The 15788-nt window shown below is 36.5% G+C and overlaps 1 protein-coding gene and 1 long non-coding RNA gene across 2 annotated transcripts; both read right to left on the minus strand.

Moving 5' to 3' along the window:
- Positions 1-348: 348 nt before the first annotated feature.
- On the minus strand, positions 349-3490 carry LOC306715841 (uncharacterized protein; the record flags this gene model as incomplete). The annotated part of the gene is made up of 9 exons (XM_079186320.1): positions 3462-3490; positions 2922-3112; positions 2575-2634; positions 2419-2481; positions 2241-2315; positions 1442-1525; positions 1310-1328; positions 672-741; positions 349-429 (listed from the first exon to the last, which is right to left on the minus strand). The coding sequence occupies exons 3-9, from the start codon at positions 2597-2599 to the stop codon at positions 349-351; spliced, it is 417 nt and encodes a 138-aa protein (XP_079042446.1). The 5' UTR covers positions 2600-2634; positions 2922-3112; positions 3462-3490.
- Positions 3491-10819: 7329 nt separating this feature from the next.
- Positions 10820-11579, minus strand: LOC306715686. Its single transcript, XR_013767695.1, has 3 exons — positions 11568-11579; positions 11002-11042; positions 10820-10917 (listed from the first exon to the last, which is right to left on the minus strand). It is a non-coding gene; the product is annotated as an uncharacterized lncRNA (long non-coding RNA).
- Between the last annotated feature and the right edge of the window lie 4209 nt (positions 11580-15788).

Below are 15788 nucleotides of genomic sequence, written 5' to 3' on the forward strand. Positions count from 1 at the left end.
CATAAAAATATCATAACATACATACATAACATGTTATGGACTTTAACCAAAAATGTATTATTTGTTCTGTCACAGTCCGTTTATTTTTTAACGCTAATGCAATAAAAGGTTTTTAATGCTCAACCAAAGTTCACAAGCAAGAGTTGCGCCTGAAAGCTTTTAGCTGTGCGGTTAGCACAACAAGCTGCGAGTCAGTCAGAGCGCAAACATAACAATTGAGCTAGAAGACTCCTGATGACAGCTGGCTCCACCATTGTAGGGTAACCTGGGAGAGGAATCCCTCCTCTGTTGCTTATGTTGTACATAAAAAAGCAAAGTGAAAGAGGAGCAAGAGAAACTGTTTGGAGGTCAAGTTGACTTTGGAGCGCTGTACACTGCATTGCTCAGGGCTGATGTAGCTGGCCTCTCTCTGGTGCAGCTGTTGTCCCGCTATGAAGAAAAAGAAACAGACATAACTGTCGTCAGTGAAGTGTAAATGTTTTTATCAAGAATAAAAGTTGCACATGTTTAGTATCTGTCATGCTGCAATAATAACTAATAACTAACCTGTACCTGTCATGTTATGCCTGTTAACTGTGATATTTAACCGTGTAGTGAAAATCTGATATCCTGAGTGCTGACAGCCCTTCTATGAACCATAGACTACATTCAGGACGAGAACAGCAGCTCACCAATGTTGCGTTCGTACAGTAGGTGACGATACTGTAGGTTTCATCATAATCAACCTGCAAACCATTTGGTCTAAAGAGGAAAAAAGTTTAAAACAAGGTTTTGTAAAGAGTGTTTCTCCAGGAGAGCAAAAGCACAGTACACATTACCAGATTAATATAGTGTAATACACTCCCCAAACATCTAAATGATGTGACTAAAAAGTGACTTTCTGACCCGACAGTTGTCACTATTACTCTGCTGATTCCTTCATGTCAACACCTACTTGTTGCTGTGGCTTGCTCCATCGACCTACCTCCTCCTTCCTGCTTTTAATCAAGTTTTGTCAATTTTTTGCCTTAACAAGGATCTATTGTCTCTGAATTATGTATCCTATGTATCCTTTGCTGCTCAGACCCTTTGAGAGGTCCCTCAATGAACCTCAATGCCAAATGTCCACGTGCCCTTGAGAAAAGCATTTATCCTGCAACTGTACTAGTAGAGCAGCTCAAAGTCAGGATAAGACTGTAGCTGTCCTCAGCAGCTGCCAGAAAGAATACTGTAAACTATGACTGTAAATCAAAGCAATGATGAAAAATAAAATACATAGTGGTATTCACTGGAGTTTACGTGACAATATTTGAGAAATATGATTTCTTACCTCTTGGAAACACATTTTTCTAGAAAATGCACAAACAAATAATGATTGAAATGATTATTGAAACAATGTGAAACCACATTAAATATTTCCTATTTTAGAAAGAACACTTGGTTATTGTGATTTAATTCTTACCAATCCTGCTTTGAGTCAAGAGAAGTGCCAATCCAAGCAAGACGACTCCCACAGTCACACCTCCAATCATCAATGTAATCTTCTCTGCATTAATAGAAGAGGCGATTAACAAGTGCCTTCCTAGTGTTAACATGAAGGATTTAAGACTAGGTAAGAATAAAAACCCTGAAAAACATTTATGTTCAATACACCTCCCAATATGAACATGGTCATGCAATAAATGTACCACTCACATATAGCATAATACACATATATGTGATTAATTAAAGTCCGACTTAATGTATCTGTAATTTTGTTGCCTAGTGTTTGTTTTATAGGAGTTTCAGGAGTTGAAGCAAGGAGCCTGCTAACAGTAAGACCTGCTGAATAAAAATTATTATGAAGCCATAAACAAGTGTCAGTCTCGCTTCTGAAAACTTTAACATGGACTGTGCATAACTACAGTATTTCAACCAGTAACATCATTTCCATGCAATAAGAATGTTTCATCTACCTGTTATTTTATCACCCGATTCTGGATTCACAGGAGTCATTTTTATATCTGTTTCTTAAAGGCACAAAAACATATTAACACTAAATCTATATATTGTCTTAAAAGGACACTGATTTAATGTGCTGCTTAGTAGCTTTATTTTACTTGAACAATGTAGACTAGCCCAATGAGCAACCATCACCTTAGTATGTGCTGTGACAGAGACTCACTTTTTATAACCATATTCAGTGTTTCACATGTGAATATTAGATAGTGTGCATATAAACTTTGTAAAGAGGCTGAGTCGTTGAAAAACGTAATAATTACCTGATTCTGGTTTCACTGATGTGAGGAAAGTAGATATTAAGCTAACAGTGTTACTTGATGTACCAACAGTCCACCCTGGTGAATCAACAAAAGTACACTTCAATATAGCCATAATATTTAGAAACACATGATTTGCGATTTATTAAAGTCACGTTTTAATTATCTGACATTTTGTTACCTGATGTTACAGGAGTTTCAGGAGTTACAGGAACAGAAGCATGAGGCGTACTAACAGTCAGACCTGCTGAATGAAAATGGTATAACTTTAAAAATAACAAATATAGTATGTGATTTTTGATAATGTTCTGGATTTCTATTTAAATGTATGTCCTACCTGTGGTCATAGTAAATGTCGGCATAGTCTGCGTCTTGTGTGATTCAATTTCCACAATATCTATAAAGGAAGATGAATTTGAACCTGTCAGTTTCATGTGTGGTAAACTGTGTGTGACATCATATTTATGTTATCTCTTGAGCAGTTATTTTCACAAAAGTAGAAACCAAACTAACATTAACATGTTAATAGAAATGGAGGTTGTAAAATAGTCTCTCTCTCTTTCTTTATGTTTGTAACCTCTGGAAACAATTTCCCACCTGAATTATAATACCACGTCACTTTCCTTGTGCTGATACTGCATCAATACATAATAATAATATCAGATGTGAGAAACAGTCACTCACTATGGATGGTGATGGAGGATGTGTCACTGTGTGGAGATGGATAATCTTTCGCTCCAAGCTTCACAATGTAAAAACACGTCACTTGAACCTCAGCAGGTGATCTCTGTTGTGATATCTTCAGCAGCTCACTTCCTGTCAGTGTCAGCAGACAAGAGCGGAATCTGACGGTTCCTCCACTTAAAGTGAAGAAACTACACAGAAGCACAGAAGCAGATGATGGAGTCTCACAGTTCAGAGTGACTGAGTCTGTCTCATTGATCACCGCTGGATTCACTGTCAGTTGAGGAGGAAGAAGTGTTGAAAATTGTAATATATGTTGCATTAACTGAAAATTGCCTTTGCTTACAATTATTCTGATGATACATGTATTTGTTTGACAAACTTAACAGTTGCATTAAGATGAGGACATTTTGAATTAATAATAAACTGTGATTTAATCATAAACAGCATAGAAAATATAAGAGTACTGTACAGCCAACTATGTGCTAAACTGTGCTTACAGTGATAACATTCTACTAATAACTAATGTTAAACTCTGACCTTGTGCTTTCATCTCAGAAAAAAGGGATCTGTTAGAGAAGACAAAATAGTTTACAGAGAAGCACGTTATAATAAATAGAAAACAAATCATGATAATTTTGTATTTCTTTCAACCTGACGTAAAATGTTAATAAAACATGCTGATACCAATATATAATGGGCTGTACAATGAAAGAAAATGAAAAGATGTTCAACTTACACATGAGGACGACTAACAGCAGGCGTTCAGCCATGATGAAGCAGAATAATGTGAATGTCCAAGAGTCCTCTAAACGCAACACTTGTGTGTCTGTCTACGTGGACTTTCACATACAGGATGTGTCATTCTGCAGAACATGGTCTCAGAAAAACCACAGAAAGCGTCAGAAATGCGGATAGAAAGGCCACCAGAACACGGATGCGCTTGACTTCATTTAGAAAGCCCCGATATGTGTGGCACTGTATATTTAGATCACATCTAGCACAGTGATGGCTTACTGGTTGAGAATATTTTTTCCATCATTTGCTTTCTTATTGTTCTTCATATTGTTTGCTTTTTTTGTTGCTTTTTTTAAACTGACAGGACTAGCGCTGACTTGTGAAAAAGTTAAGGCAAACAACTTCATTTAGTTTTAAGATTAATACAGTATTCAGTGCAGGTCTATACTAAATGAGATATTTCTGAAACAGCTCAAATTTGCACACAGGTGTAGACTTATACAAATACATTATGCAGATTTGCACAGATGATGTTTTCTAAAGAGAAGATCTGTCTAAAACGTGCATGCAAATTGACCAGATTTTCGGATTTTAGTAGCTTTTTCTTTTTAAACAAATGTTGTATTCACCTGGATCTCCACCCGTGCACGCACAGTCTCCGTTTTGGAAAATAAAATACATGCCAGGTGGCGTCAAGGACCTTTATTTTTGTAAATAACCCTGTAATTTTTCATCAGTGACCCAATCACACATACTTTACATTCACCTGGGCCTCAATCAACCTCCATGTTTGAAAGAAAACCATGCAATACAGCCTGATGCAATTCCTACTTCCACTAATTTATTTCCACTTACAATTTACACACCAACTATTACAGTAACAGTTACACGTGAAAGATCCTGAGAGACAAGGAACAATTTGAACTTGCTTCATTCTGCCAGTTTCTCCTTGTGTTAAAACAGAAAACATTTCAGACGAGCTAAAGATGCACGAAGAAGATCACAGAATGTATATATCCAGCCTTAATGTCAAGGTGGCCATACTCTTAACCTCGTGTTTTAAAAAGGTAGAATAACCCCTCGTGTGTTGTGGTGGTTATGCTAGTATGTGCCGAATGTGACATGGAACAATGAGATTCAAAGAGATTAACTGAAAAAATATTTATATTCATGTCGGTTTTGAACAAGACATACAACCTTTATGAATAATACAGAAGTAATTCAAAGTATGGTATTATTAGGAGACAGTGGTCATAAAGTGTGTATCTCAGACAAAATATATCCAGTTACAAAAGATATGATCAACATTAAAGAGGAAACATTATAAAAACAAAACAAAAAATTACAAACAGGATTAAAGGGAACTTTTGCTTTAGTTATATATATACAGGACTGTCTCAGAAAATTAGAATATTGTGATAAAGTTCTTTATTTTGTGTAATGCAATTAAAAAAACAAAAATGTCATGCATTCTGGATTCATTACAAATCAACTGAAATATTGCAAGCCTTTTATTCTTTTAATATTGCTGATTATGGCTTACAGCTTAAGAAAACTCAAATATCCTATCTCTAAATATTAGAATATCATGAAAAAGTATACTAGTAGGGTATTCAACTAATCACTTGAATCGTCTAATTAACTCGAAACACCTGCAAGGGTTTCCTGAGCCTTGAAAAACACTCAGCTTGGTTCAGTAAACTAAATCACACGTATGGGGATTATCACAATATTCTAATTTTCTGAGACAGTCCTGTATATGAGTACAATTAAATACATTTCTAGTCGTGATTTAACAACAGTTAAATTAAAATGCAGTTTAGAACCCACGCCGTGCTTTATACATGATAAAACTCAATTTGAAAGTTGGATCTAACTGTTGGAAAATGTTCGTAGAAGTTTGGTATTATCGACATAAACAATTTGGATGATCTGAGAAAAAATACATTACAGTCTAACATTAGTTTAGATTATACCACTCAACTTTAAACACAAGGTTTACTTTACGAGCAGTAAGTTGTCTGCTTTCTCTTTCTCTATGCAGTATTAAACAGTTTGTGTTTCAGTGTGGCTGCACGGTGCTGTACACCATACTCTTCAGGGCTGATGCAGCTGGCTCCTCAGAGACGGTGCAGTATAAATGGTACGTGTCCAACTAGGAAAAGAAAGAAACCAACGGTCTATTAATATATATGGCAAATATATTTAACGATGTCCCTCATGTGAGACTTACATTCTCCTTTTGAGCCTCCCGCCACCTTTTCACATCCTCAGAACCTGCTCCTAAGAAAGACACACAGAGTAAGATGATTATTTTTCCACATATAAAATGATATTCTGTTGATACACTCACGCCAATGATGTTATTTACTTCTGCTGCTTCTTTCACCAACCTCCTCCTCATGAGCTATACATTAGGTATTGTTAATTTAACTGAAGTTGAATGCTGCTGAATTCTTTGAGAGCTTCCTTGAATCAGCAATGTTAAATATAATTGTGTAGCCATTTGCTAATACAAATGTTTTGAACTTGTGCAAATATATTTGGGTAGTTGTTTAATCCTCTTAAACTGAATAAATCTGAAGATACAATGATTGTGGAAAAGCAATGTTAGAGCGTACATGTGTTTAATGGGCTTAAAACCAACTGTTTGATGAAAACAGTGAGTGAACACCCACATAAAAAAAAACTGAGTCTGACTTTATCAAACAAACAAATGAACATAGTTCTCACCAGTTCTTCTTTTGTTACACAGAAGTGCAGAAACCAGTAAGATGACGCCCACGGTTACTCCACAACCAGCCACCACTGCTACGAACTTGAATATCCTCGTTTCTGCTTTTCAACATTATGAAGCCATAAACAAGTGTCAGTCTCGCTTCTCAAAACTTTAACATGGACTGTGCATAACTACAGTATTTCAACCAGTAACATCATTTTCATGCAATAAGAATGTTTCATCTACCTGTTATTTTATCACCAGATTCTGGATTCACAGGAGTCATTTTTATATCTGTTTCTTAAAGGCACAAAAACATATTAACACTAAATCTATATATTGTCTTAAAAGGACACTGATTTAATGTGCTGCTTAGTAGCTTTATTTTACTTGAACAATGTAGACTAGCCCAATGAGCAACCATCACCTTAGTATGTGCTGTGACAGAGACTCACTTTTTATAACCATATTCAGTGTTTCACATGTGAATATTAGATAGTGTGCATATAAACTTTGTAAAGAGGCTGAGTCGTTGAAAAACGTAATAATTACCTGATTCTGGTTTCACTGATGTGAGGAAAGTAGGTATTAAGCTAACAGTGTTACTTGATGTACCAACAGTCCACCCTGGTGAATCAACAAAAGTACACTTCAATATAGCCATAATATTTAGAAACACATGATTTGCGATTTATTAAAGTCACGTTTTAATTATCTGACATTTTGTTACCTGATGTTACAGGAGTTTCAGGAGTTACAGGAACAGAAGCATGAGGCGTACTAACAGTCAGACCTGCTGAATGAAAATGGTATAACTTTAAAAATAACAAATATAGTATGTGATTTTTGATAATGTTCTGGATTTCTATTTAAATGTATGTCCTACCTGTGGTCATAGTAAATGTCGGCATAGTCTGCGTCTTGTGTGATTCAATTTCCACAATATCTATAAAGGAAGATGAATTTGAACCTGTCAGTTTCATGTGTGGTAAACTGTGTGTGACATCATATTTATGTTATCTCTTGAGCAGTTATTTTCACAAAAGTAGAAACCAAACTAACATTAACATGTTAATAGAAATGGAGGTTGTAAAATAGTCTCTCTCTCTTTCTTTATGTTTGTAACCTCTGGAAACAATTTCCCACCTGAATTATAATACCACGTCACTTTCCTTGTGCTGATACTGTATCAATACATAATAATAATATCAGATGTGAGAAACAGTCACTCACTATGGATGGTGATGGAGGATGTGTCACTGTGTGGAGATGGATAATCTTTCGCTCCAAGCTTCACAATGTAAAAACACGTCACTTGAACCTCAGTAGGTGATCTCCGTTGTGACATCTTCAGCAGCTCACTTCCTGTCAGTGTCAGCAGACAAGAGCGGAATCTGACGATTCCTCCACTTAAAGTGAAGAAACTACACAGAAGCACAGAAGCAGATGATGGAGTCTCACAGTTCAGAGTGACTGAGTCTGTCTCATTGATCACCGCTGGATTCACTGTCAGTTTTGGTGGAAGAGATGCTGAAAATGTAGTAAAGTGAAATTGTAAGTATAAATTTGATTAACTAACTGAAAATTGCATTTATCTAAAATAAGTATTTTGATACACGTATAATGAGACAGGATATCCATTCTAAATCGTCTATCGCTTCTTCTTTTTAGGACCCAGCCCCCATGTGCTCGTATATAGCAAGATGTCCTAATATTAGTCCACAGCAACAGTGTTTACTCACTTCGAATGATGATGGAGGACACGTCACTGTCGGGAGATTGAAACACTTTAAGATAAAAACACGTCACTTTAACCGCAGCAGGTGAACTCTGATGTGACATCTTCAGCAGCTCAGTTCCTGTCAGTGTCTGAAGACAAGGGAAGCTTTTGCCAGTTCCTCCTCTTACTATACGGAAATAACACTCAGTCACAGAAGCAGATGATGGAGTCTCACAGTTCAGTGTGACTGAGTCTGTCTCTGTGATCACCGCTGGATTCACTGTCAGTTGAGGAGGAAGAAGTGCTGAAAATTGTAATATATGTTGCATTAACTGAAAATTGCCTTTGCTTACAATTATTCTGATGATACATGTATTTGTTTGACAAACTCAACAGTTGCATTAAGATGAGGACATTTTGAATTCATAATAAACTGTGATTTAATCATAAACAGCATAGAAAATATAAGAGTACTGTACAGCCAACTATGTGCTAAACTGTGCTTACAGTGATAACATTCTACTAATAACTAATGTTAAACTCTGACCTTGTGCTTTCATCTCAGAAAAAAAGGGATCTGTTAGAGAAGACAAAATAGTTTACAGAGAAGCACGTTATAATAAATAGAAAACATATCATGATAATTTTGTATTTCTTTCAACCTGACGTAAAATGTTAATAAAACATGCTGATACCAATATGTAATGGGCTGTACAATGAAAGAAAATGAAAAGATGTTCAACTTACACATGAGGACGACTAACAGCAGGCGTTCAGCCATGATGAAGCAGAATAATGTGAATGTCCAAGAGTCCTCTAAACGCAACACTTGTGTGTCTGTCTACGTGGACTTTCACATACAGGATGTGTCATTCTGCAGAACATGGTCTGAGAAAAACCACAGAAAGAATCATAAGGGAACCACACTGACAGAAAGGTGACAGGAACACAGATGCACTTGAACATTTTTATTTAGTTCCAGTATGTCACTGTATATTTAGATCACTTCTACCTCAGTGATGGCTTACTGGTTAAAACAAATAAGTTTCTCCATTAGTTGCTTTCTTATTGTTGTCTACTGATATGAGGTATCGTAGAGCTCTGGGTGAACATAGACGGCTACAATATTTATTTCCTGATTCAACAAAGCTGACAGTCTCGTGGGGAGGGGAGGGGGGAGCTGCGCTCATGTGATTGGTTGAAAATGAGGCTGACATCTGATTGGCTACAGAGAGGTTCACGTTGAAAAAAATGCATTTGCTAATCCAGCGACGGCAGAGGAGTCTCAAAATACCCACAAACAAATGTGTAGCAATCCACAAAGAAATACATACAAATGCAGAAATATATTTGTGATTTTTTTTTACATTTATATAAATTGTAATTTATTTATTTGTGCATTGGAATGTATTTGTGAATTGTTCTGCGTGCATTTGTAAATCGAATATATTTGTGAATTGTTCTGTGCGCATTTGTGAATCTTTCTGTTTGCATTTGTGATTCTTTCTGTGTGCATTTGCAATTATTGAGACTGATCTGACCCCATAGTACTGAAGTTATAGGGACCGCCTCAAAACTGTATGCCAATGAGCCATAGCTCATAGCTTTTTCTTATTTATTTATTTTCATACATTTCATATTTTGCGTGATTACAAACATGTAGTTATTTCCCATTTTTGTCCTGACCATTCAACACAGAAATCTGCATTTTGCTCATCCTTGTAATTTGGGAGGATAACTTGAAAGATGGCCTCTGAACCAAAACATGCATGATTTATAAACAGGCATGTGAACCTGCAACCTGCATGTAGCAGGCGGGGAAGCCCCATCTTACCTGCGGGCTAACAAAGACCCTACGTTTCTGCCTTAATCTACCAGTATGCACTTCACCTCGCTTAACCTGACTCTTGCAGTGCTCTTGCTAGTGATTTAACTGTCTGGCAGGAAGTAAGCTAGGTTGATAACAGTGTTCCCCTTGCCATTCAGCATCGGTAATGGATACCCGCTTATACTTGCTAGCAAGTCAACTATTTCCAGCTGTTTAGTACACTAACTTGTGAAGTGGCCCCAGAGAAAAAGAAAAGAAAAAAGAAACACGTCATAACAGAAGGTTGTCTTATTTTTGAAAGACATGGTTCAAGATGCAAATGCAGTGAATTCCAAAGTAACATAAATAAAGATATCCACATTCTATCGAGCAGGCATTGTGTTACAGGTACTAAAGTAGCAAGCTTATGCTTTCCCATCTTTGACTTGAATCTTTAAAATGTAAGTTTGCTACAATCTGGTGTTATGACTATAAACATCCTCCAAGTTCACAAAATAACAATTGTGAAGAATACAGGTCGAGATTAAATGAAGATGCCTTTTTACCCTTTTAGATCATATCTCCGCTCATTTTTTGCACCTATCTAGTTTCTCCGTATTTGTATATCAAAATCCAATCATCTTTTCTTTCTGTAAAACAAAATATGAAGTGTGCTAACGTAAGCTAAAAGCCACCCAGCTGAGAACTGTTTTTAATTCATGATAGTTGATTTTTTCCTGGAAAGATTCCACGGTCGATTGTGTCAAAGACTTTTCACAGGTCAACACCAGATCACATATATTATCAATTTTACAGTTCGAGTTTAAAAATGTACTTTAAAAAAATGAAACATGGATTAAAAATAATTCTTTATGCTGTCTGCTTTCTGTTTCTCTACACAGTATAAAAGGTTTGTGCTTCAATGTGGCTGCAGGGTGCTGTACACTGTGTCCTCCAGGGCTGATGCAGGTGGCTGCTCGGAGACAGTGGAGTACACATGGTATACGGCAGACTGGAGAAGAAAGAAACCAAGAGCTCTTTAAATCTATAGCTTCTATATTGCATACATATTTAACACTGTGCAAATCTCACTTACGTCCTCATTTTGAGGTGCTTGCTCCTTCAGTTTCCCAGGACCTGCAAATGTGAGAGAGAAAAGCAAACTAAGATGATTGTTTTCTGTCAAGTTTGGCATTTTATTGCACCGTCTGTAAAAAGCCAACAGTATACCATCTGATCTATGTTTAGAACTTGATGGGAATTGTGCTCCCCTAAATTTTGTCATCTTTAATAAGATTTCAGTTCGTAAATATTGGCTTATAACACAAGCCAGTAAAACTATTGTGAAAAAAAAGCCTGTTTTGGGGTAAATGCTTGTGTTAATACACTACAATGGTTTAGGGTTGTTTGTTGTTGTAGTGCATATTCAATTAAAGTGTATAATACAATTATTATAGTTATAAAGGTGTCTAACTATATTAGTCATACACCTTCTGGTATATGTTGCCAACAACTACTGCTGCAAATCAATTGTGATTCTTTTTTTATTGTACATAATATACATTATGTAAAGAATAAAAACCTAATCTCAACCCTTTACAGGGTACACGGGGACGTATACATGTATACATTCATGTAGGTGTAAAGAGAAAAGCAGCCCACCAGTAGGACGGTCAGCAGCAGCTACTGAGGTGATCATACTGTAGGCTCCCTCATCATCTGCAGGTAACTACAGATAACAGGAGAAAGAGGAGATTGACACATTACTGTAATCCATCTTGAGGAGACTTGCTGTTTGAATGGCTAATAATTTGATTATTTAGGGTCATGTGAATGTTACATCTGACAGAGAAAAAATTTATAAATTAATTACCGATCCTCCATGTTCAAGATTTCTCATGCACATTAAGTCATCTGCAACATCAGGAAAAAACACAACTCAACACATGAAAAGACCAAAATATAAATGCAATATACAAATGAGTAAAGAAATAATATTGTGATGATGCCAGTGCACATTACCAGTGACATTGGCTTGTGACCTATACAGAAATAAAAGGGGAACAAGTGTTAATACAGAGTGAGTGTGTCCTCATTACACAAGAAGCAGAATGCACTGTTGGACAATACACATAATATCCAGAGGGATACTTTTCTTTCTCCAAACACCTCTGAGACCACTGACCACTCCTAAAGCTGAGGGTTTAATGGGGAAGTTAAGGATGGTGAATGAACTCTCTCCACTTATTTCAACAACTAACGTCCTACTGCAGCTATACTTGCAGTGAATAAGATGAACTGAAATGAAATAATACATCAGTCCTCACTCAGCTTTTGCTGAAAAGGTAAAACAAAATCTTACCTCTTGTTGGAACATTTTCCTGAAAAAATGAAAAAGAGAGAAAAGCCTATCGTTAGTTCAGGCAGAGCACTGAAGTTGTGCTTGTTTTGGCATCAGCTTTTTATGAAATGCTTGGTTGGCTTGCACGGGTGTGTGACTAGTGACGTCCAATCATATTCATGCATATGTGGTAATTTATATTGTTGATTAAACAGAGTTATGTGCATGCGTGTGTTTAAAAGGGGCTTTAGCTCTTTTAACCTGATCCTCTGCTCAGATTATTTGAGAGCTCCCACAAACAGCAGGGAGTAAAATAATCATTCAAGTTCTCACCAAATCTTCTTTTGGTACAGAGAAGTGCCAGTCCCAGGAAGAAAACACCTCCCAAACAAGCCGCAAGTATCATGAACTTCCATGTCCAAGTTTCTGTTTTGGAAGCCACAACCAAGTCAGTTTCAGTTTCACCTTTAACTCAAAAGCATGGAGGTGTGTGCACTGAATGCCTTTACTAATGGCACCCCAAATATAAAAAATGAGGAGCAATGTGTTGCTTTGCAACTGATATAAATTGAATTTATAAAAGAAGTTATGTAACATGATTAATCATTGAATTCAGGATTATAATCACGAATAAGGTGGCTTTACTGTGACACTTTAGAGCAACACATTCTACTCAAACCCAGCAGAAATACATGATGTGCACTGTTGATGAGGTGGGGACCATTTCTAACAATATAATATTAAAGCTTGAGTATTTGTTCACATTTTGCAAGAAGGAAATACTTAACTAAAATGAATTGCATCTCATCTGTAAGTTACTTTTCACTCACCTGATGCTGGTTTAAGTGGGGTTACAGGGAGAGCACTAGTGTTCGGCTTAAGAAGTGTCTCACCTACAGGCATAAATAACAAAACATATTCATAAGAGTGTTGATAGTGAAAATATTCAATAAACAATAAAAAGTCACTGTGAATAATTAAGAAACTGAGTATTTGTGTCACCTGGTGTTGGTTTCACTGGTGTTAGGGAAGTAGAAATAAAACCAGCAGTGTCGCTTGATCCAACAGTCTGATCTGGTGAAAGAAGAAAACTGCATTTAAAAAAAAAAAAGTTGTATATGTGTGCTCCTGTATATGTGTTTGTCAAAATGCTCAAATAAAAGAAAAACAAGTAAAAGAGAAAACAGTCATAGCACTCACATATAGCATAAAGATATGTGAATAATTAAAGTCTGACTTAATGTATCTGTCATTTTGTTACCTGGTGTTTGTTTTATAGGAGTTTCAGGAGTTGAAGCAAGGAGCCTGCTAACAGTAAGACCTGCTGAATAAAAATAACAAATATATAAGTGATTTGTGATAATGATCTGGGTTTCTATTTAAATGTATGTCCTACCTGTGGTCATAGTAGATGCCGGCTTAGTCTGCGTCGTGCTTGACTCCACAATATCTACAACAAAAGAAGATGGATCTGTAGACCGATCTGTAGAAGCAGTAGACCTGCTATCAGTAAAATCTAGTGAATGAACACACACACACAAAAACTTTAGAAAATATATTTTATAGTGATAGTGATGCTGTTCTGGATTGCTATAATAAGTCCTACCTTTGTTCTTAGTAAATGCTGATTTTGTGGAGGTCAAGCTTGATTCTTCTTTCACAATATCTACAGTGAAAGGAAACCGATTTGTGTCTGTCAATTTTACATGTTTTCAAATAAATAACAATTTGTGTTTTACCTCCTATTTGTAAGCAAAGAACCTTTAAAAATAAAAACAAGAAACCAGAGAACATGTACGTTGATTTTATCCATGGCAGAGGAATGGCCTTAATGGCAATGGCCACTTTGGTCCATACTGAAATACTTGTTATTGTTAATATATATATATATATATATATATATATACATACGTCTATATATATATACTGTATACATACACACACACACACACATACTGGTGTGCATGGATGACACCAATATACATGAACTAAAAGTAACTGAACTTAATACCTTTGTGCAACTTGGAAAAGTGAGAGAAAAGCGTTCTGTCTGTTCAATCCACAGACCCTAACCTCCATAGAGTGCTGCAGGAATGGCAGCCATTTATGCTTCAAAAATCATAAAAGTGCTGGTCATTTGTGAAGATTATCTCGATGAAAAAAACGATTAAGTATCAAACACATTTGTTTGCCACGGAGCTTTTTTCCTGAAATAATCCAAAACCCAATGAAAAAAACCTATTGGCTTTTTGTCAAGGGAACCAGTGTGATGCTAACTTCCAAAATATGTCATACCTGCAGCACTCTATTCAGCCGTCACTGTCCTCAAAACCAACTGTCCTGTCGGAAAATGTTCTTGTACTTGTCTGATTAACACAATTCTGATTCTGCTGTCTCAGCATCATATAGAAACATTTCAAATGACATGCGATAAAAAACATGCAAAAAACATAATTTGTGATGTTTGTCTGAATTTATACATTCAATGGGAATTCACTTTATTCCATTCATTCATTTCTAGTGTTGTGTCACAAGAATATAGGTAACATGTGTGTCCATGTCTTTGCCAACTCACCATTTAAGCTGTATCGATCGCTACGAGGAGACAAAGAGACGGGTTCACTCCCCAAACTGTAATCACAGCTGGCATCGCTTCTTTGAAGAAAATGTAGGTGTCTCAGCAAATCATCAATTGTGACAGTAAACTGGCAGAACCACTGATTGGTTGAGGTCCTTTTCTTCCAGACAGTTGTTGTTATGACTGCATGACTTGCTTCTCCAAAGTACAGGTTACATCTTGTGTCTTTATTAGCAGATCCAGGCAGAGAGCAAGTAAAAAGAACCTGGTCACCGTCAAAATGATGAAGACTCAATTGTGGTTTTTGACCTATTAAGAGATGAATGAAAAGATCATCATCATGCCATACTGTTACAGCTCCGTCATTGTGGTTTACAATTATCATTCAACTTAATAGTTCATAATAACTCTGTGTGAGTGTAAGTCACACTGTAAAAAAAAAGCATTATGTAGAATAAAGCCTAAATCTGACAACAAAAAAGGAAACATTTCATCCCACAGGCAGCATTTTAATGTAACTTGGAAGCTGTTGGATCATTAGTTTGTTCCTCTTTTTTCAGTCCCTTCAAAACACCTGAAATATGACACGTCACCTTTTATCATTCACTAACACTACATGATAAGCAGTCACTCACTATGTATGGTGATGGAGGATGTGTCACTGTGTGGAGATGGAGAGTTCTTCTCTTCAAGCATTACAGTGTAATAACATTTCACTTGAACCTCAGCAGGTGATCTCTGCTGTGACATCCTCAACAACTCAGTTCCTGTCAGCTTCTGCAGACAACTGATGCCTTTGGCATTTCCTCTCCCCACAGTGTAGAAATAACAATGATGCACACGAGCAGATGATGGAGGCTGACAGTCCAGTGTGACTGTTTCCGTCTCTGTGATCACCGGTGAATTCACTACCAGTTTAGGTTGAAGTTGAGCTGAAAATTCAGAGGTACACTTGTGAAATATT

The sequence above is a fragment of the Pholis gunnellus genome (assembly GCF_910591455.1).
Source record: "Pholis gunnellus genome assembly, chromosome: 3".
NCBI lineage: Eukaryota > Metazoa > Chordata > Actinopteri > Perciformes > Pholidae > Pholis > Pholis gunnellus.